At 56.1% G+C, this 21099-nt stretch overlaps 1 protein-coding gene across 2 annotated transcripts in view; it reads right to left on the minus strand.

Moving 5' to 3' along the window:
- Nucleotides 1-21099, minus strand: part of PKP3 (plakophilin 3) — a 49629-nt gene that overhangs the window by 25071 nt on the left and 3459 nt on the right. Inside the window, exon 2 of one of the 2 annotated variants that reach the window (XM_045012172.1) lies at nt 5934-6123. In XM_045012172.1, coding sequence (XP_044868107.1) covers nt 5934-6006 — 73 coding nt within the window. In that variant the 5' untranslated portion in view covers nt 6007-6123. Of the gene's footprint in view, nt 1-5933; nt 6562-21099 lie in introns of those variants that run through there. The other variant, XM_045012170.1, reaches the window with a different exon arrangement.

Below are 21099 nucleotides of genomic sequence, written 5' to 3' on the forward strand. Positions count from 1 at the left end.
TGGGGGCAGCCAAAACATTTTTTGCTTGGGGCAGCAAAAAACCTAGAGCTGGCCCTGCTCGGCTGACTTGCTCGTGGCTGGAGTTTGGGACAGGAGGGAAAAGGCCTGAAGGAGTTAGCGCCTGAGGGGGTGGGGCACCATCAGGACTGCCATGGAGACAGCACAGGTGGCATTCTCCCTTATCAGTGAGTACACAGAGTAACTGATAATGCCAGGGACCCAGCTCTGTGTGGGTAAACAGTGACCCTGAGGCCAGGAGATGGAACCCCGGCTGCCCCTAGAAGCTGGGAGTGGAAATCCTGGCACTGGAAACATAAGAACATAAGAATGGCCATACTGGGTCAGAACAAAGGTCCATCTAGCCCAGTATCCTGTCTTCCAACAGTGGCCAATGCCAGGTGCCCCAGAGAGAATGAACAGAACAGATGATCATCAAGTGATCCATCCCCTGTCACCCATTCCCAGCTTCTGGCAAACAGAGGCTAGGGACACCATCCCTGCCCATCCTGGCTAATAGCCATTGGTGGACCTATCCTCCATGAACTTATCTAGTTCTTTTTTTAACCCTGTTATAGCCTTGGCCTTCACAACATCCTCTGGCAAGGAGTTCCACAGGTTGATTGTGCGCTGTGTGAAGAAATACTTCCTTATGTTTGTTTGAAACCTGCTGCCTATTCATTTCATTGGGTGACCCCCTAGTCCTTGTTATGAGAAGTAAATAACAATTCCTTATTTACTTTCTCCATACCAGTCATGATTTTATAGACCTCTAGCATATCCCACCTTAATCCTCTCTTTTCCATGCTGGAAAGACCCAGTTTTCTTAATCTCTCCTCGTATGGAAGCTCTTCCATTCCACTAATTTTTGTTACTCTTTTCTGTACCTTTTCCAATCCCAATATATCTTTTTTGAAATGGGATGAACACAATGGCACGTGTGTCCAGCACCCGGGGCCCTGCTCCCGACTTAGCCCTGTGCATGCTGCTGGGATACACTCTCAGAATACAGAAATCATCCTACTAACCAGGCGGACTTCCACCACTTCCTGTGGGGGATGAGAACACCCCCCCCCAGCACATACTGCCAGTCAGAGCACGTGCATGACTGAGAGGCACCACGTGTCAGGGAGCCCAGAGTTCTCAGGGCAGCCACCCACCAGCCAGGATAACGGGCACTGCTGGCCACGTTTGCTCTGTGTTCTTTCCCAGTGTCATTTCCCTCCACTGTTAAGGATTAAATACCACTGGTGCCTTCACGTCTCCCACCTGGCAAGCCTGCATGTGGCTCAGGCTCTGCATCTGACCCACGCAAGGAGATTCCTGCACTATAGGGAGACCATGCCACCCACTGAACACAGCTCAAGGCCCATCCCTTGGAACAGAGAAGAGTGGAGAGGGCCCAGAATGGTAACAGCAGAGCATTAGCGTGGAGATGCATGGGCAGCGCTTGGAGTGGGGGGTGGGGCAGCACTGAAATAGGAGCCGGGCTGTAGGTCTGGACTGGGGTGCATGGCGGTCGGGTGGGTCCCAGGGCTGGGATGGTAGAGGGGCTGTAGGTCAGGACTGGGGTGCATGGCGGTCGGGTGGGTCCCAGGGCTGGGATGGCAGAGGGGCTGTAGGTCTGGACTGGGGTGCATGGCGGTCGGGTGGGTCCCAGGACTGGAACAGGAGGCATTGCTACCAAGTGGCACAGATTTGCAGTCTAGTGCTTCCCTCTCACTCCAACTCCTGCTGTGTGGGGTGGACAGACAGCACTACACGTGACTCACACTCACTGCTCTTCGCTGTCTGGAATCCTGCCTGCCCCTCCTAACTTCCCCAGCTCCCTCCCTGTCTAGGTGGCTGCTTCTCTGGGCAGACTCACATGCCTGCCCCAGCCCCCACCCACCCACCCACCCACCCACACACACCCACCCAGCCAGCCAGCAGTGCAGGTTAACTCCTGAGTGCATGACAAAGTTCAGTGACCACAATACACCCAGGGAGAAGAGGTGGGTGCACAGGGGCCTGCCCTCTGCTCCCCACACTCGATCCCAGCTCCAGCATCCCCTCAGTCCTGGGTGGTGATGGGAAGGGTGGGGCGTGAGGGGGATGCCTGTCTCCCACGAGAGCCTGTAGCATGCCCAGCTCCATGCCAGAGCCCAGCCTCAGGGACTGGCTTCCATGGCAGGATGGAGGCCGGGGCTGGGCCCAGACAGGTGGATAGCATTGATCAGACCGGTCGGTATCTCACCGGTCGGTATCTCGGGGGTGAGGCCCAGTAACTTCACTGGCTGTACGTTGCGGCACCGTCTGCCCTGCTGGGACACACGACACTCGGCTTTCAGGGTAGGGAGAATCAAGAGGGCTATGCGCTGCGTTGGGTCTGCAAAACAGCCGCTCTGGGGGGTTTCCATGGCTGGGAGCTCCTGCTACGGCAGGGGCAGGCAGGTAGCAAGCTGTCACCTCGGAGGAGGGGCAGAGGAAGGAGAGTTGCATTTCCATGCCTCCCCTCAACCCCGCACGGACGCCAGCAATGGCCCCAGCTCTGTGCTTAATTTGTGCCTCTGCCCCGCCACCTCCGGGCCTGGCAGTTCACAGCCCTGGCACCTCTGCCTGCTGCATCAGTTATGAATATAAAAAGATTGCTTGACCCCAGCCCCTCTTTCATTACAGATTAAACCTGCCCTGGATCCCACCCAAGCCAGCGATTTCCTCCTCACGCTCAACACTTCCTATCTTAGCAGAAGGCAGCCCGGCCACCAGCTCTGATTTCTTCTGATCAGCAGCTGCCAGCCCTCACTGGGGGCACAGCTCTCCTGCCTGCTCCCGGGGGGGTGAAGTGCCGCGTCTTCCTTTGCTCTGCCTGCCTTTTCTGTACCTCTCCTCAGCTTGTACTTTCCTTTGTTCTAGCTCCCTTCCCCACATTAAACAAACAGAAAACAACCACCTCTGGCTTTTTCTGTACCTGTTCCCAACCTTCCCCTTCTACAAGCTCAGTAACTGCTTTGGTCCATCGGCCCCACCCCACCCCTCGATATGTTTCACCCCAGCTGCAGACTTGGAGTCAACAAAGGCAGAGAGGAGGCAGCCTAATGGTTTTGTTGGGCAGTCCCCTGGAGGGGCGGGCAGGTAGGCTGTAGTGCTGGCCCCAGTGCCAGGAAGGAGCTGGGGGAAGCATTCCCGGCGTCTGGCTGCAGGAAGGTGGTGGCATGGCGCTGAAAACACGGCTTTCACCTAATTCCCTGGTGCACAGGAATCTCCTGGCCTGTCTCCTTGGGAGTGAGAACAGGGGAAGAGTTTAAGAATAAGGCCTTTGTGTCTCAGCCCGGAGCCAGGGAGCTCAAGTCCCTAGGGGGTTCCCGCCTTGTGGTGCTAGTCACAGTAGCCAGATTAGGGGCAACAGTCTCTTTTAGTGAGCGGAGACAGGCAGCCTCAGAGAATGCCTGTCAGGCTGCAGGAAAGCAGCTCCTGGGATAGGACAAAATTCCAAGGCAGGGTGTGGGTGCAGTGCTCATAATTAGATTGGGACTGGAAGAGATCAAAGGAAGGAGAAGCCACAAAAGCAGCTCCAGGTGTGCGTGGGAACTGCTCCGCTGCTGGCGCTCAGATCCTGGCAGTTCGGGGAGATACACCCTTTGCCTTTTTCCACTGCCTTCCCCGCCCAGCAGCCTCAGAGCACTTCACAGGCATTAATCAAGTCAGCCTGATAGACCGTTTGTGCAACACCTACAATGGGGCCCTGGTCCATGACGTGGGCTCCTGGGAGCTACCACAACACACAATAAACACCACTGCCCCGGGAGGCAATCGGCATTGGACAGGTGCGGAACCGATGCACAGCGAGGCTAAGGAACTTCCCTAGGTCACGCAGAAAATCCGTGGCAGAGCCCGGATGAGAACTGATGGACCTGAGCCACCACTGGCCTGCACCAGTGGGCAGTGAGCGTGACACTCTCTGACTCTGAGGGGGTAGCTTTTCACACCCCCTTTGCACTAGTGTGAACGACTGCTGGGGTCCGTCCCAGGCCTCCCCACTTACAGTCCTGGGCTGTAACAAGCCATCCTCCCCACAGGAGAAAGACACAAGGGTCTGGAGGGACGGGAGGTCAGTTCCCTCCAGCCCCTCAAACACACACTCTCTAAACACAGTGTAATTAAATGAAATAGCTAGTAAACGCTTCACCATCACACATCCATAATAGACAGAAACCTCTTGGGTCTGTCATCCCACGTCTAGTCTGCTGAGTGCTGTAGAGACCGTGACTGGGGGGAGTTAGGGATCGTGCACCAGGGTCAGAGATCGGCTAGTACACAAGACCCTTTGCTGGGGTCATGGGAACAGCGCCTGGGGCAGTGATAAGCTAGATGCAGGGAGTGAGCGGGGGCTCCGCTAGCTCAGAGGCAGCCGTGCAATGCCAGAGCAAGTAAACAAACAGATTTCCCCCCAAGCCAGGATTTAAAACCTGCCACAGTCCTGATCCCTGCTGGATTGTGGCTACTGGCATAGCTCCATTTCAGCTGGGGGCGGGGTGGGGGGGGCATCCTCTTCCCACCCCCAGTTTATAGTCTGGGCCCCAAACCCAGACATCCCAGCAAGTAGTACAAACGTGTCCCGGGGGCACCTGGCTTGCGTGCTCAGGAACCTGGGGGGAGGAGGCGTTCCGAGCAGGCACCTGGGCTCAGCAACTTGGAGCCAAGGCCTTGTCTCCAAATGATTTGGGAGGCTCATAGAAAGCTAGGGGGATTCTGGAGTGGAGATCCACTGCCCGGCTGCAGGAGCCGGGGCTGTGTCTTGTCTTCCATGTACCGACCGGGGGGCCAGAAACCTCCCCCATGGGAAAAATATGACATTTTAGACATTTGCAAAAAACCCCAAATCCCCACCCCTGAAAAACGAATGCGGGAGTTTCCCCAGGCCTAGCTCAGAAGTGCTGCTGGCAAGTTCTCCCCCAGAGCTTGAGGCCCAGGAGGCCTAGCAGACCTGGGGAAAGATAAACACACTCCCGTCCCCTCCCCCCCCCCGCCCCAGACACAGATTGAAAAGAAAATGGGGCGGGGCTGTGGGGTGTGCTGGGCTGTCTGAGCACCCCCAAGCAGGCGGGGAAGGCCAGCCCTAGCGTGCAACCAGAGACACTGGCACTCCCTGCGAGGCAATACACGGGGAGTGCTGGAAAGCCCGGCCTGGATTGCTCAGGGAAGGAGCCAACAACAGGTGGGAGCCCCTTGCTTTGTTACTTTCTCTTGTGCTGGTGATACCCACAGGGGGAGCGGGCCCCGTCAGGTTCTCCCCCTTCCTGCCTAGTCTGCCCCACGTGGACCCACTCCTTGGCCTCTAGGGCCCTGGCTGGAGCTCTGACAGGTTCTGCCCCCCTGCCCCATTTCCCCAGGGAGATTCCCTCAAGCTCGAGCTCCCTCCATGCAGTGTGGGCCGCGATGCTCCCCCATTAAACCTGCTGCACAAACCCGTAGCGAGAGAGCAAATGTAGATCACAAACAACAGCTGCCAGCCGGGCAGGCCAGGTCTCCTGTCTCAGAGGCAGAGCTCCCATGAACACCGCAAGGAGAGCAGCGCCTTCCCACGCAGGAGCTCAGTGCCAGACACAGCCCTTGGCCAGTTGAACCTCCAGCAGCCCCCCACCCCACCCCACCCCACCCCACCCCCGAGGGCAGGGAACGATCATTATCCCTGTTGTACAGATGGGGAAATGGAGGTACAGGGTAGCACAGTGACTCGCCTGCAGTCACAGAGCAGAGCTAGGCCTGCCTCCCAGTCCCCACCCCCTCTATAATCCCATCCCCAGCAGAGGTGACAGGTGAGATGGGCTGGAGCCCTGCCCCCAAAGCCAGCAGTCCCTGGAGATGCCCCTTGGCATAGCTAGCTTTGGAGGGCACCGCGTCCTCGCCTGTGAAGCCCGTCACGCTGCCAGTGCGCCCCCCCACCCCGCCCTTACCTTTGTCCTCAACGTAGTCGAGCCCAGGTCCATTGGTCCTGGGGACAGAGCCGCTCTTCTGCAGCATCCTCATGCGGACCTGCTCCTGCACCCGGGCGCTCTTCAGCAGCTCCGCGTCGGGTGCCTCCTTGCTCTTCCTGCCCAGCTGCTGGTCCGAGGGCAGTGCCAGGGAGCTCACACCGGCCTCCGGCTGCAAAGCCGACAGGAAGAAGTTATTCTCCTGCATGGCTCCTGTCCCGGCCGGGCAGGGAGCGTGGCTCGGTCTGTCCCAGGGCCCTGGCTCTGCCAGGGAAAGGTCCCACTGTTGCTAACACCAGTTCCACTTCCTCTGTCCGTCTGAGCCCAAGGCCAAGCTGAGACGCCAGGGAGCTGAGGGTCTGCAGCAGGAGTGCAGGGCGGGGACGGCTGCCAGATCCTGCCTCGGCCCTGGCTGGGGAGTCAGTCTGAGCTGCTCTGGAGAGACGGCACTGGGTGCCCCCGGCCCACACCACCCCTACCCTCGCACAAGTGCTGGCTTCCTGGGATGGGACTCTGCCACTCTGAGACAGGGTTACACCCCTCTGCCTAGCCACTGACATCACCGAGGAGGCCGGCTTTCAGGCAGAGCAGGTCAGCCAGTTCCACCTTAAGCAGGTGAGGCCTTTGGCGGGGCCTGGCTTCCTCAGCTTTAAGGTGGAATTGCAGGGATGCACAACCAGCCCCTGCCCTGCCACACCTTGTCAGCTGAGTAAACTAGCACAGGCAGTTACTGGAGTCGCCACCCCATGCCTCAGGGGGCAGAGCTGCCAGGAGGATTGTAGGGATGCAGGCATCCTCCTCCCACCCGGACTGCGTGGGTAGCTAAGCAGCCCTGCTGCCCGTGGCCTAAGGTGACAGCACCAGGAAAGGCTGAATGCAGAGACGCTGCGCCATAAAACCCAGAGTGACCGTCCTGCCCTGGCTAACCCAGCTTTGGTCACGGCAGCAGCCTCCCGGCTCGGGAAAGATTAACACTGCAAGCCAGAGACTCAGATATGCAGCCAGCAGTGGGGGCCAGGGCAGGAGCTGTCGCTGCTCAGGAGCTGGGGTAGTCAGGGGGCATTCTGTTCCCATGCGTTGGGGTCTGGCCCTCTTGGAAACAGCAGTGTGGGGCACGTGCATGGCGGGGAGGGAGGTGGGGAAATCAGGTTTGATTGTGGGCAACAGCCGTAATGCAGGCTGTGTGCTCTGGGCCAATTTCTCCTCCCTCTTGGCCAGGGGACACCTGGGAGCAGGATCTGGTCCTGAATGTGCTGGGGGCTCATGGGGGAAAGTGGGTTCTTTCCCATTACATCCTAGGCTCCTGGAGAGGTACACAGCCCCCAGCTGAGCTGAGCTTGGGGCATTCAGAGGGGCTGCAGCAGGGCAGGATTCGGGGCAGGACACTCCTGGTCCTAGCGAAGGTCTTTCCCCCAGAGTTAGTTTGAGGCAGGTGGGACTGGGGGACCAGGGGTGGGGAATTGTGACTGGGAGCAGCCAGGAGGCCATGTTGCAATAACTGGGGCAAGAAGGACCCACAGAGAATGTTGACAAGCGTAATGGCACAGTCTGATAACGGGAGTCAGCAAAGGAGGCTGTGCGTGGGGGCCATGTCTGACGGGCATTGGGGCAGTGCACGGGGGCCAGCTGGGATGTGTGGTGAGCAGGGCAGGGGGGTTGTGGTGGGTGGTGCACAGCATGGCTAGGCAGCAGTAGCTGGCAAGTGACTTAAAGTGGAGTTTAGCGAGTGTTGGATGGCCGTGTGGGGTGTGGCCATTGTTTGAGCTGCAGATATACTGCAGATGTGGCATGAATAAGGGTGAGGGGGGAGAGACAATAAGTTAACAGGAAGCACCATCACTTGGCCATATTATAGAGGCACCTGCAGTGGGCCAGGATGAAGTGAGTGAGGGGGCAGCCCCCCTCATCCTCCCTGAGAGAAGAAGAGCACAACACCCACATCCACTGCCTGGGCCTGCAATCCCTGCACACACCAGCCTGCTGACTGTCTGTATCCCCAGCTGAGCACTGACTGCACCTGTGCCGAAGCCGCGGTGCTCTAACACAAACACCCGATGCATGGGAGGTGGGGGGGCATGATGCTAGGGAGAATAAAGCCAAACTCCTGTGCCTGGCTACACCGGGCAGCCCAGCAAGGAGAGCAGATGGCACTGGGCTGGAACTCAGCAGATCTGGGCTCAATTCCTGCCTCAAATACTGACTCTGGGTGCAACTGCAGGGCTCAGCTCCCTGCATGCAAAGCACTTTCATAAACCTGGCCCTTAATCTCTTTGTGCCTTGGTTCCCCCATCTCTCAGCTGGGGATGATCATCCTTCCTTTATCCCACCCTGTATCTGTCCTGTCTATTTAGACAGTGAGCTCTTTAGGGCAGGGGCTCTCTCCCCCTGTGTCTGTGCAGCACCCAGCACCCTAGGCCCTACTGTAATATCAAATGAAGGGCATCTCTTGCTGCCAGGAAGCAGAGCCACCCCTAAGCACCACAGTGGCCTATTAATCCGAGGGGGAAGCAGCTTGTCCTGCCTGTAATACTCCTGCACACAGCCAGCTGGAGACAATCCCATCCCCCTGGCAGAGTGTAATTAACGAAGGTTTGTGAAGCACTGTGTGATGCCCAGATCAAAGGTGCTCGCCTGGCAGAGTAATAACAATTAATAGCCAGGCCCAGTTGTTTAGCTTCCCCCAGTCTGGTGAGAGAAGGAATATGCAGGCTAGTACTGCCCCACTGTTCCGAGCACCCGGCTATTAAGCCCTGTCTGACTAACGCCAAACACTCAACACCCTCAGGACAGACCATCCCCAGCTTTAGAGGTGGGAAACTGGAGCCTACAGAGTGGTGACCAGTGCAGCCGGTGAGTCAGAGCTGGGAGTTCCCAAGCCCTAGGCTCTATCTGCTAGGCCACGCCCCGTCGCTACTACATTCCTGCCTGCTCCACTCACCATATTGCCAACGCTTGCAATTTTTCCATGTGATATTCAGTGTTTTCTTAAAGCCCCAACTCCTAAACTCATACGATTATGTGAGTCTCTTAAAAAACAGTATCAGAGGGGTAGCCGTGTTAGTCTGGTTCTGTAGAAGCAGCAAAGAATCCTGTGGCACCTTATAGACTAACGGACGTTTTGCAGCATGAGCTTTCGTGGGTGAATACCCACTTCTTCGGATGCAAGCTTGTTAGTCTATAAGGTGCCACAGGATTCTTTGCTGCTTCTTAAAAAACAAAAAACAAAGTTTCTAGCCTTTTTGGTTGCAGAGAATAGCTTGAAAATGTGACCCCTAAAGGTTCAGAAACTAGAAAGCAAAGAAAAGGAACCACACAGTTGTTATATTTTAAAATCCTGTGATTTTTAAGCCGATCTCACGGTTTCGGTTGACCTTACTGATCACACAGCTGCAGCTAGAACATTATCTGTGTTTGCTCCACCAGTAGCTTTCAAAGTAAACTGCAAAAACATGTTGGTGCTGAGTGGGATTGTGTCCTTTTATTTTTCCTATGGGATTTGAAGAAAGGCAGAAAGGTTTGGTTGGTTATTAACATTATAAATTTGTGTCCTTCAATGCACCTCTTCTGGCAGGCTCCCTGACTGACTGGAGAACTAATAAGATGGTGTTACAGGTACTAAGGAATTGAAATCCAATTAGGCTGTGTGTCCTGGGATTTGAAAAGGGCAACAAAAATGATTAGGGGTTTGGAACAGCTTCCATAGGAGGAGAGATTAAAAAGACTGGGACTTTTCAACTTGGAAAAGAGACAACTAAGGGGGGATATGCCAGAGGTCTATAAAATCGTGACTGGTGTGGAGAAAGTAAATAAGGAATTATTATTTACTCCTTATAACCCAAGAACTAAGGGTCACCCAATGAAATTAATAGACGGCAGGCTTAAAACAAAGAAACGGAAGTATTTCTTCACATAATGCACAGTCAACGTGTGGAACTCCTTGCCAGAGGATGTTGTGAATGCCAAGACAGGGTTAAAAAAAGAACTAGACACATTCATGGAGGATAGGTCCACCAATGGCTGTTAGCCAGGTTGGGCAGGGATGGTGTCCCTAGCCTCTGTTTGCCAGAAGCTGGGAATGGGTGACAGGGGATGGATCACTTGATGATCATCTGTTCTGTTCCATTCCCTCTGGGGCACCCGGCATTGGCCACTGTCAGTAGACAGGATACTGGGCTAGATGGACCTTTGTTCTGACCCAATATGGCCATTCTTATATTCGTATGACATGAAACTACATCTGAGCCCAGACTCACCAGACAGGGGAGATGCTTCTAGCATATAAAAAGTCAGATCCAGATTCTGAACCACTCAGAGCTTGGCTCCAGGAAGGTTCAGCTCCTTCTAACAGGCACCATGTACAAACTCCAGAGCCAAATTTTGAATTCCCCACCACTACAAAGTTCAGGGGAATCTGGATCTGAGCTGTTGGCCTGGGCCAATCCCCAAAAGCTGGTGAGCCTTAGTGCCCCTGAATCTGGGGTTTGTAACAATCCCCTGACCCATCCTGGTCCTTTAACTTGGTGGGAGGTTGGATGTGACTGACTCTCAGCGCTCTGCGTGCAGAACAAGTTTGAGTTGGACAGACAAACCTCTTCTGGCCAGATAGTGCCTGACCACCGCATGGGTACAGGAGGGCGGGGGTCAATGGGAGCCCTTTTGAACTGCCCTATTTGCTCAATGGGGCAGGAGGCAGCTGCAGCCCTCGCCTCCTCCTGGGAAGACAAGAATACACAGGGCACAAAGGAGGACAATGGGGAACAGACAGAAAAGGACAGGAGAGAGAGCAGGAGCACTCAGACCACCGGAGAAGACAGCTCCATGATGGTGTAAGCCACAGCAGAGTGTGAGGGAAGCTTCCAACACAAGACCTCTTTAATCAGGATATGAAACCAGTGTCTAGCGGCAGGAGCTTATAGGGAAAACTACCATATTTTGGCTTGAAACCATAACTTCCAGCCTGCTGCTAGAACCCTGGCTTCTTTGATGCAATGGGGTCTAGTGGTTATAGGGTGACCAGACAGTAAGTGTGAAAAATTGGGACAGGGGGTGGGGGGTAATAGGAGCCTATATTTAAAAAAGACCCCAAAATTGGGACTGTCCCTATAAAATTGGGACATCTGGTCACCCTAAGTGGTTAGCATAAGGCACTGAAGGGCAGGACATCTATTCCTTATGCAGCCACTGACTCACTGTTACCACCTTTGGGCAAGTTGTTTTAACCTGCGTGCACCTCCAGCACTACAAACATAAAGACCTCTCTGCGCTGCTCGGATAATGACATCAGCCCAGCCCGGGTAGTTGGTTTGAGAGCCTTACATGAAAGCTACTCCGTACAGCCACAGTCCCACTCGTGCGATCCGCTGCATGCAGTCCCACCCAAGCGTCTCAGCCACTCCCCTCTTCGCGTCTCCTTTCATGCTTCCCTGCACGCTTCTAATTAACGCTCACCAAATGCCCTGGCATCCAAACCTTCCTGAGAACCCACTTGTTCCAGGAAGCAGCCCAGCTATAAAGGCCCCTCAGCCCTTCTCGGCCATCAATTTATATTTATAATTGGAGATATACCAATCTCCTAGAACTGGAAGGGACCTTGAAAGGTCATCGAGTCCAGCCCCCTGCCTTCATTAGCAGGACCAATTTTTGCCCCAGAACCCTAAGTGGCCCCCTCAAGGATTGAACTCACAACCCTGGGTTTAGCAGGCCAATGCTCAAACCAAGGGAGATTCTTGCTAGTGCTGGCCAGCATGCAGGCTTTCCAGTCCACAGGAACTTACAGTATTTTGAAGCAGACATTTTGAAGTTTTTTAGTTTTGGAGTCACAGGCACATGGTGCTTCCAAAACTATGTTTGTTCCCACAGACCCTGGCTGAAATAGACAAAAAGCACATCCATTTCAACCAGTAGCTGGGCAGCTCTGCCATGCGGACTGCCCCAAGCACGGGCCCAGGGCTTCCACGCTGCAGAGCCAGCTGGTTCACCACACTGCAAGCGTAAGGCAGCTGGACCAGGGGGCTGGTAGCCCTGAGGTTCCTGGCCCCAAGTTCAGTCCTGGGACTTCCAGGGTCTCAGCTCCACGGCAGGGAGCTTGGAAGCCCTGAGAGCCCCACTCCTGGCTGGGCGGGTGCAAGGGAAGCACACAGCATGACTTTGCACACGTGTTCCCTTTTAAACAAACACTAATAACGCGAGCTGACTGCACCAGGGTTAGGAATCCCCAAGGTCGCTGGCCCATTTCTAAGGCGTTGGGGGAGACAGTGGGGTGCTGTGGTGCGGAGCAGAGGCCGCTGGGAGAGCAGACTCATGCTTGGCATGACTCCTGACTGGCCCAACTCCCCGCCACCCCTCAGGAAAGTCCCTCTGCTCCTGGCCTGCTGTACCTGCTTCCCTGGGGCAGGAACCAGCCCAGCTCAGATCACGGCCAGAGAACTGAAAGGGAGTCCAGAATGGCAGCCTGGAGGGGGAAGGAGATGGATAGTGCCTGCATCAGCCCCCTCCACCATCCAGCTCCCGGGTGGAGCGTGCCTTCTTGGCGCACTAAAGGTTTATCCGTGCTAGGGCCAAAATGCCTCACCCCAGCCCCAACCCCTTTGCTCATCCCTAGAATTTAGCTTGGCTGTACTGTGTGCCCCAGGGCAGCCGACCCTGACTGCAAAGGAGTGGGGCAGCGGGGGAAGGGGACCCTTGGGGTTTGAGCTGTCACCATCATTGGTCTCCCCCAATGACCTTGTAGCAGGAACAGGTGGCTGCCAGCCACTGTTAGTCACTGACCCTGTGGAATGTTTCCTTGTGCCACAGGCAATCTGGCTCCCAGAGCAACCGGGGCTGCTTTCAGGAGAGGGGCATCCCAGCCCGGCCCTGGGGGTGGGTACACATCCCTGAGCTGGGACTGGATGGGATAAAGGACTCAGCCAGAGCAGCAGCAGGAGTCCTGCAAGCCAGGCACCAGGGATTCGTAAAGGCCTGTTGCAAGCATCTGCCAGGGCCTTGCCGGGAGGTCTGAAGACATGGGTGCTAATGAGGACCTAGATCTAAACAGCCACCAGCTTCCCTGCCTGTGTCCAGCTCCAACAGCTGCCTGGGGAGGAAGAGGAGCCAGATCCCAAGGTGCTGACTCCCAGCTTCCCCTTGGCTTATTGGCCAAGCTCCGGTGGCAGGGTGAGACCTGCCATAGCCTCTCCCGGGACAGGGTCTCCTGCCCCAGCAGTGCACGGGGCTGGCTCATGTGTTTCCCCAGCTTGGAGTGCCCTGCTGTTAAGGAAACACTCTCTCCCCCAGTGCAAGGAGTCTGGCTGGCTCTGCGGGGGGCATGCCGGGCTCTCTGCTCCCACATCTTGGAAGATCTTTTCAGGCCCTGCAAAGCCTGGGCTTGCGCATGGATCCCGGCCTCCCCCTGGGGAGAGGGCAGGGACACGGAGCAGAGAAGCTCTCCCAGCACAAGCCTGCACTGGCCCTTCACTGCACAGAGATGCCTAGTGCCCCAGCTCCTCAGCAAGCAGCAGGTTCCTCCCCAGGGGAAAGGAGTTCCCACGAGACGCTCCTCCCCACTCAGCAGGTACTTGGCAGCAGGGCGCACCAGGCACGGCGCGGCCCAGAAACAGGCTTCTCTGCTGTGGCTGCCTTCCTAGAGCACAGCTCCCCACAACTGAGTGAACGGGTCAGTTGCATCCTGGGCACGTACCCTGTGACGGGAGCTGTGCTCTGCCGCAGCGCCCATGTTCCCCGGGTCAGTCGTGGGCAGTGGGTCCCTTCTGGACAGCCCAATGGGCAGGTTCAGTCTCAGCAGCGGGCACGCACCCTGCCAGCCAGCCTGAGACCTGGGAGAACACAGCGCACCGCCATGCCTGGAAGGAAATGTACCGTGCAATGGGGCGTGCCCAGGGGATGGCATGAGACCTGTCACTACATGCTGATGAAAGGCCAGCTTGGGACACCACTTCCTTTTTATTTCAAATTTAAATTAGTGGTGAATTGACAGAGCTCATGAAAGCGATGGATGGTTGGCGAGAGGGAAAGCAGGGCAGGGAGAATGCAGAGAGCACCATGGGGACAGGTGCCATACAAGCTTCCTCAAGCCAGCTCTGCCAACGCACCTCAACCCTGCCTGCAGCTCCCTGCTCTTCCCCTGCCGCCGCAGCTCTGCCAGCGGCCTCAGTCCCCTGCTCTTTCCCTGCTGCCCGCAGCTCTACCAGTGCCCCTCAGTCCTGCCTGCAGCCTCCTGCTCTTCCCCTGCTGCCCGCAGCTCTGCCAGCACCCCTCAGTCCTGCCTGCAGCCTCCTGCAATTCCCCTGCTGCCTGCAGCTCTGCCAGCACCCCTCAGTCCTGCCTGCAGCCCCCTTCTGCCCGCAGCTCTGCCAGCACCCCTCAGTCCTGCCTGCAGCCCCTGCTCTTCCCCTGCTGCCCGCAGCTCTGCCAGTGCCCCTCAGTCCTGCCTGCAGCCTCCTGCAATTCCCCTGCTGCCTGCAGCTCTGCCAGCACCCCTCAGTCCTGCCTGCAGCCCCCTTCTGCCCGCAGCTCTGCCAGCACCCCTCAGTCCTGCCTGCAGCCCCTGCTCTTCCCCTGCTGCCCGCAGCTCTGCCAGCGCCCCTCTGTCCTGCCTGCAGCCCCTGCTCTTCCCCTGCTGCCCGCAGCTCTGCCAGTGTCCCTCAGTCCTGCCTGCAGCCCCCTTCTCTATATGTCCTGACTTGCATCATCCTCACCTCACTCCCAAGGCACTTCCCTCCTGCTCTGGTGCACACCCAGCTCCCCTAGCCCTGAGGCCAGGGGCGGGACTTGTCCGATTCCATCCAGCCCGTGTTCACTGGACCCCAGTCCCCAGAAATCAAAGGCTACTGCACTAACCCTACTTCTCCTTGTACAACACATTAAATCCTTGATGCCCTTGAGCTGAATTTCTCCTTGGACAATGTAGGCATCTTGGTGCTGAGGTGAGAACACCCTAGGAAGCCACAAGCCTGGAGGAGATCAGCTCCCAGCTACCCAACTATGGGCCAGATCGCAAGCTGGGGTAACACCCCCCACAGTAGCATTTAACTTTAAAAGGGGGAACTACACACAGACGAGGAGGCTAGTTACACGGAAATGAGAAGGATGGTCACAAAGGTGAAATGCCGACCAGCTGCTCAGAAACTATTGAAAAGTCACCATGACAGAGGCTCAAACTACATGTATTATCTGACAGCCCCCCACTCCCCAAGTGTCACCAGAGCTAAACAGTTGAGTAAGAGAGGTGGCTAGAGGGGAAAAGGCACCCTTTGAAAATAGGGCGTTGAATCCTAGTGAGGAAAGTAGGGTAAACGCAGGTGTAAAAGTCTAATAAGGAAGGTCAAGAAAGAATTTGAAGAGCAACTAGCTAAAGACACAAATATGAAAAGAAGTTTAAGCACATGGGAAGCAGGAAGCCTGCCAGACAATCCGTGGGGGCACTGGACAGTCAAGGTGCTAAAGGAGCACTCCAGGCCATTGGGGAGGAGCAAAATGAATTCTTTGCACCGGTTTTCACTGCAGAGGATGTGAGGGAGATCCCCACAACTGAGCCATTCTTTTTAGGTGACACATCTGAGGACCTGTCCCAGACTGAGGTATCCGTCAAGCAGGTTTTGGAACAAGTTGATAATTTTAACAGTACTAAGTCACCAGGACCAGATGGGATCCATCCCAGAGTTCTGAAGGAGCTCAAATGTGAAATTGCACAGCTACGAACTGTGGTATGTAACGTAAGGCTTAAATCAGCTTCTGCACCAGATGACTAGAGGGTTGCTAATGTAACATCGATTTTTTTTAAAAGGTCCAGAGACAATCCTGGCCAGGGCCGTCCCTACCCATACGCAAAGTACGCAGCTGCATAGGGCACCAGGAAATTTGGTGCCCCAAATTTCCTGGTGCCCTGCACAGTTGTATGCTGCTCCAGCCCCTGCTCCGCCTCTTCCCAATGGCCCCCGCCCCTGGTCCGCCCCAGCCCCCCCACTCCACCCCTTCCCCAAAGCCCCCGCCCCTGCTCCGCCCCAGCCCTGCCTCTTCCCACCCCTGCTCCACCCCAGACCCCCACTCCACTCCTCCCCCAAAGCCCCCGCCCCAGCCCCGCCTCTTCCCACCCTTGCTCCACCCCTGTCCCGCCCCCACTCCACCCCTTCCCCAAAGCCCCCGCCTTGCTCTGCTCCCGCCTCACCCCTTCCCCGCCCCAGTCCTGCCCCTTCCCACCCCTGCTCCACCTCCACCCCCCTGAGGACTGCAGCAGGGCTGGGCCTGCACTCACTGGTGGCGGGAAGTGCAGCGACCTGGCCCCAGGTGTGCCACTGGTGAGTGCTGGGGGGCAGCAGTTCCCTCTTGCCCCCCAAGCCAGCCCTCCCCTCCCCCCCGTGGAGACCTGGGGACAGCCTCCCCCACGGAGGCCTGGGGCCCCAACTCCCCCCCATGGGGGAGCTGCATAGGACCCCAGAATAGCTAGGGATTGCCCTGATCCTGGCAATTACAACTCGGTAAGCCTAACTTCAGTACCAGGCAAATTGATTGACACTATGGTAAAGAACAGAATTCTCAGACACATAGATGAACACGATACGTTGGGGAAGAGTCAACATGGCTTTTGGAACAGGAAACCACCCCTCACCAATTTATTAGAATTCTAATCCAGTGGGTATAATGTATTTGGACTTTCAGAAAGCCTTTGACAAGGTCCCTCACCAAAGGCTCTTAAGCAAACTAAGCAGTCATGGGATAAGGGGGAAGATTCTCTCACATCAATAACTGGTTAAAAGATAGGAAATAAAGGGTAGGAATAAACAGTCAGTTTTCACAGTAGAGGGAGGTAAATAGTGGGGTCCACCAAGGATCTGTACTGAGACCAATGCTGTTCAACATATTCACAAATGATCTGGAAAAGGGGGTGTACGGTGAGATGGCAAAATTTGCCGATACAAAATTACTCAAAATAGTGAAGTCCAAAGCAGACTGCGAAGAGTTACAAAGCGATCGCACAGAACTGGGTGACTGGGCAAGAAAATGGCAGATGAAATTCAATCTCGATAAGTGCAAAGCAGTGCATGTTGGCAAACAATCCCAACTACCCATACGAAATGATGAGGTATAAATTAGCTGTTACCACTCAAGAAAGATCTTGGCGTCACCATGAATAGTCTCTGAAAACATCTGCTCAATGGGCAGTGGCAGTCAAAAAAGCGAACAGTGTTAGCAACCATTAGGGAAGGGATTGATAAGACAGAAATATCATAATGCCACTATATAAATGGTTCAACACCTTGTACGCTGGGTGAAGTTCTGGTCACCCTAGCTCAAAAAAAGATCTATTAGAATTGGAAAAAGTACAGAGAAGGCCATCAATAAGATATGGGGTATGGAACAGCTTCCTTATGAGGAGAGGTTAAGAAGACTGGGACTGTTTAGCTTAGGAAAGAGATGCCCCAGGGGGCATATGCTAGAGGTCTATAACATCATGACTGGTGTGGAGAAAGTGAATAGGGACGTGTTATTTACCCCTTCCCATAACAAAAGAACCAGAAGTCACTCAATGAAATGAATCGGCAGCAGGTTTAAAACAAACCAAAGGAAGTATTTCTTCACACTACGCACAGTGAGCCTGTGGAACTCATTGCCAGGGGATGTTGTGCAGGTCAAAAGTATACCTGGGTTTGAAAAAGAACTAAATATGTTCGTAGAGGATAGGCCTGTCAGTGGCTATTAGCCACGATCGTCAGGGATGCAACGCCTTGCTCTGGGTGTCCCTAAGTCTGACTGCCAGATGGTGGGAGTGGATGACAGGGGACGGATCACTTGATGGTGACCTGTTCTGTTCATTCCCTCTGGGGCACCTGGCACTGGCCACTGCTGGAAGACAGGACAGTGACTAGAGGGACCATTGGTCTGAGCTAGACTAGCCATTCTTATAACTCCAATGAGGCCAAGGAGCTGACCCCATTTGTGCTGTGGGGCCAATACATGAGAGCTACCAGGCAGTAGATTTTGCACCCAGGCCTGCTGAGGAGCCCGCAGCTGCTGGGGAGCGGGATGCGCTCGATTAATGAAAGGCTGAGTTAAACTCACACCATCACCCACCACCGGGAGGCACACACATCTTCCTTACAAACCACGGCTCCAGGACACACAGAGTCTCAACTCCACCCCGCCCTCTGCCCCAGCCAGGAGAGCTGTCTGGCCACACCTCTGCCCAGACCCTTCCCCATTTATCTCCACTCACTTGTCCATGCTCCATCCCTTCTCACCCAGCCAGCAAAGGCATCCTGCAGCACCCCCTTTGCCATACCCTTGGTGCTCCCCTGCCCATCTTTGTCACGGCAGCCGCACGGCTCTGAACCCTGGCCAGGGAACACTCCTTCTATGCCCTTTCCTTAATGTTTTTTAAGGTCAGGAGGGAGGCATTGCCTGCACCCTCCACTGGCTTCTACCAACCAGAGAGCCAAAAAGTTTCACACAACTCCCACCATGGAAGCTCCCACACTGCACCTTCACTCTCTCCCGACTCCCCTTTCTGTTCACCTGCTGGTGACAACACAACACAGCTAGAGCTCAACACCCGTTGGGCTTAGTACCATTATTGCTATTGCACACCTAAGGAAACCGAGGCAAGGAGCAGTGACGCGACTGGCCCAGGGACACCCAGCTGTCTGGCAGCAGAGCCAGGACCAGAAACCAGCTCTCATGACTCCCAGCAGAGAGGTCTGTCCCCTCAGCTACACAAGCTGGGCTCATCTCTGGGGGCTACACCCACCTGAGTAGCGTTGATGGAGTCACAGTGATCTCCTCAGTAGCTGCTCGCAGAGAGGGGCAACCGGGCCCTTTAAAATCAGCTGCAATGCCCTGAAAGAGCTGGACAATTACTGGGTGAGCCGGGCCTTGGGCTGGGTCTCTTTTGACTTGCCTGGACCAGCTCGGTCAAAAGCCATGGGGCTGCACACAACCATCCCAGGACCCAGGCACGGGAGGTGGCAATAGCCCTTGCCTTAGGGCAGTGGTTCCCAACCTTTCTGTTGCAAGAGCATATTCATGTTCCCAGAAGAGTGTGGTGGGCGCCGGACGACCAGCCGCCACCGAGAAGCGACATCATCGAGAAGTGTCACCGCCGAAATGCCACCGAGAACCGGCGTCATCAAGAAGCGCCGCCGAGAAGTAGTGGCATTTTGGCGGTGACGCTTCTTGGTGTTGCCGCTTCTCGGTGGCATTGTGGTGGCTGGTTGTCCGGTGGCCGCGCGTCTCGGTGGTGGGTTGTCTGGTGGAAGCGTGCCCTTGTCAGTAGGCGGGCACACATAAATGCCCCGGCGGGCGCCATGGTGCCCACGGGCACCGCATTGGGGACCACTGCCTTAGGGAGTCAGCTGCTTTTACATCCTCCCTCACCCCCATCACCTCTGCTCCAGTCACCCATCACCTGCAGGACCACTCTGGTGCCCACGCCAAAGCCCGTGCCCTGTTCTCCTTCCTGAGCTGGGGCTCATCAGGGCCAGCCCACGGCACTGCAAGGGGGTCGGGAGGCCAACATACCTTGCAAGTTCCATCCCAGGAGATGCCCTCAGATCCTGCCCACCCCTACACCGGGCTGCAGGTGCCCTGACAGCATCCCCGACCCACATGGGCTCAGAGCAGCCCCGCATCCAGCTGGCTGAGTTGGAAAATCCTGCAGCCTTATTAACCGAGGGAGCCGAGAGAGAAAGAATAGACATGGAGACATACGGTGCCTGCCGCCCTGGAGCGCATGGTGCCCTGCAGCATTCTCCCGACGACGGACGGAGGCAAACTCCCACACGCCGTGGCCCAGCGCCACCGAGGTCCCAGGGAGATCTCCCCTTCCACAGCCAGATGGGCCAACGAAACGAACTGTGCAGCAACTGTGTGTGCGGTCTGGGAGCGGGTGACACCCACTGAGCTGATCCAACCGGTTGCTGTGCCTTTGTTGCGTGCGTGTGGTTTAAAATGTAATTGCCTCATAGACAAGTTTGTACTTTCTGGGATTGTGGTGGAGCCCGGCTTATACAGCTGCGAGGGGAGCTGCTCAGCGAGCGCCTTGGCACGGGCTGGAGCCCAAGCTGGCAAGCCAGGCCCTGGGGAGGTGCCATGCCTCTCTCAAAGCTTTGCTGGAGGAGAACAAGGTCCCACTCTGAACTGCCCTGACCTGCCATCCCACACGTGTGCTGGGCATGTGAGCTGGGCCAGCCACAGAGGAACCCATGAGCAGGCTGAGCCATTGCTTCAGGCGGTGGCCATGGGGGCTTCAAAAGAGGCAATACCGTGCCATCAGCACTGTCCTCTCACACTCAGCTCCCTTTGCCCTTCTGGCCTATGCATCTCTGTCCCAGCCCTCAGGCCTTCCCTGCCTCTTCGCTTTCTCTCCCCCACATTCCATCTTGGGAGGTTGGGCTGGCTATAGGCCCACTATTAATACAGGAGGCTGGCAGGGAGCGCAGTTCTACATAACAGGGGAGCTGGGCTGAACAAGACCATGTCCCTGCCTCAGAGGGCCAGCAGCCTGCAGCCACAGGCTGGCACGATACAATAAGCAGATACGCACAGGGTAGGCTTTTCATGGAACCCTGGGTGGGTCAGACTCCCAAGGAGGAAAATCTCAGAGTCCCAAAGAGGCCGGGGGCTCAGCATGGATTGCTTGGGTGGCCATTCTGGCTGGAAGGGGCAGTGAAGGTGGCGTCACCTGTCGGGAGTGGGTAAAGGAGACAGGTGCCAGGAGGGAAGCTTGGGGGGAGCCCAGGGAGCTTAGAGGGCACAGGAGACGAGGGCCCAGACATGGGCAGGACGGAGGCAATCCAGGAAGTGGAGAGACAGAGTGAGATCACAGTAGCAGAGCCATGGGAGCACCAAAAAGCTCAGGAGCTCTTGGGTCTGAACCTTTTAGATTGGGAATCTCTCCCAGAGCAGCTTGCCAGTGAATCCGGCTGGAAATCCCCCCAGAACAGACTGCCTGTCATGGGGCAGCCCCTGGGCTCAGCCGGCCCCTGGGAGTGCAGAGAGAGGCATGGAGATGGAGGATGTGAGAGGGAGGGGAAGGGGACTGAGCATGCATGAACCTCCCAAGAACTTTGATCAGAGTTTGAGGTAAAGTGCTGGGGATGCACCACCCTTCTCCAGATGGGTTGGCTGGGGATAAAGCCACTGGGACAGCTGGGCT

Source organism: Mauremys mutica, chromosome 4, assembly GCF_020497125.1.
Source record: "Mauremys mutica isolate MM-2020 ecotype Southern chromosome 4, ASM2049712v1, whole genome shotgun sequence".
Lineage (NCBI taxonomy): Eukaryota > Metazoa > Chordata > Testudines > Geoemydidae > Mauremys > Mauremys mutica.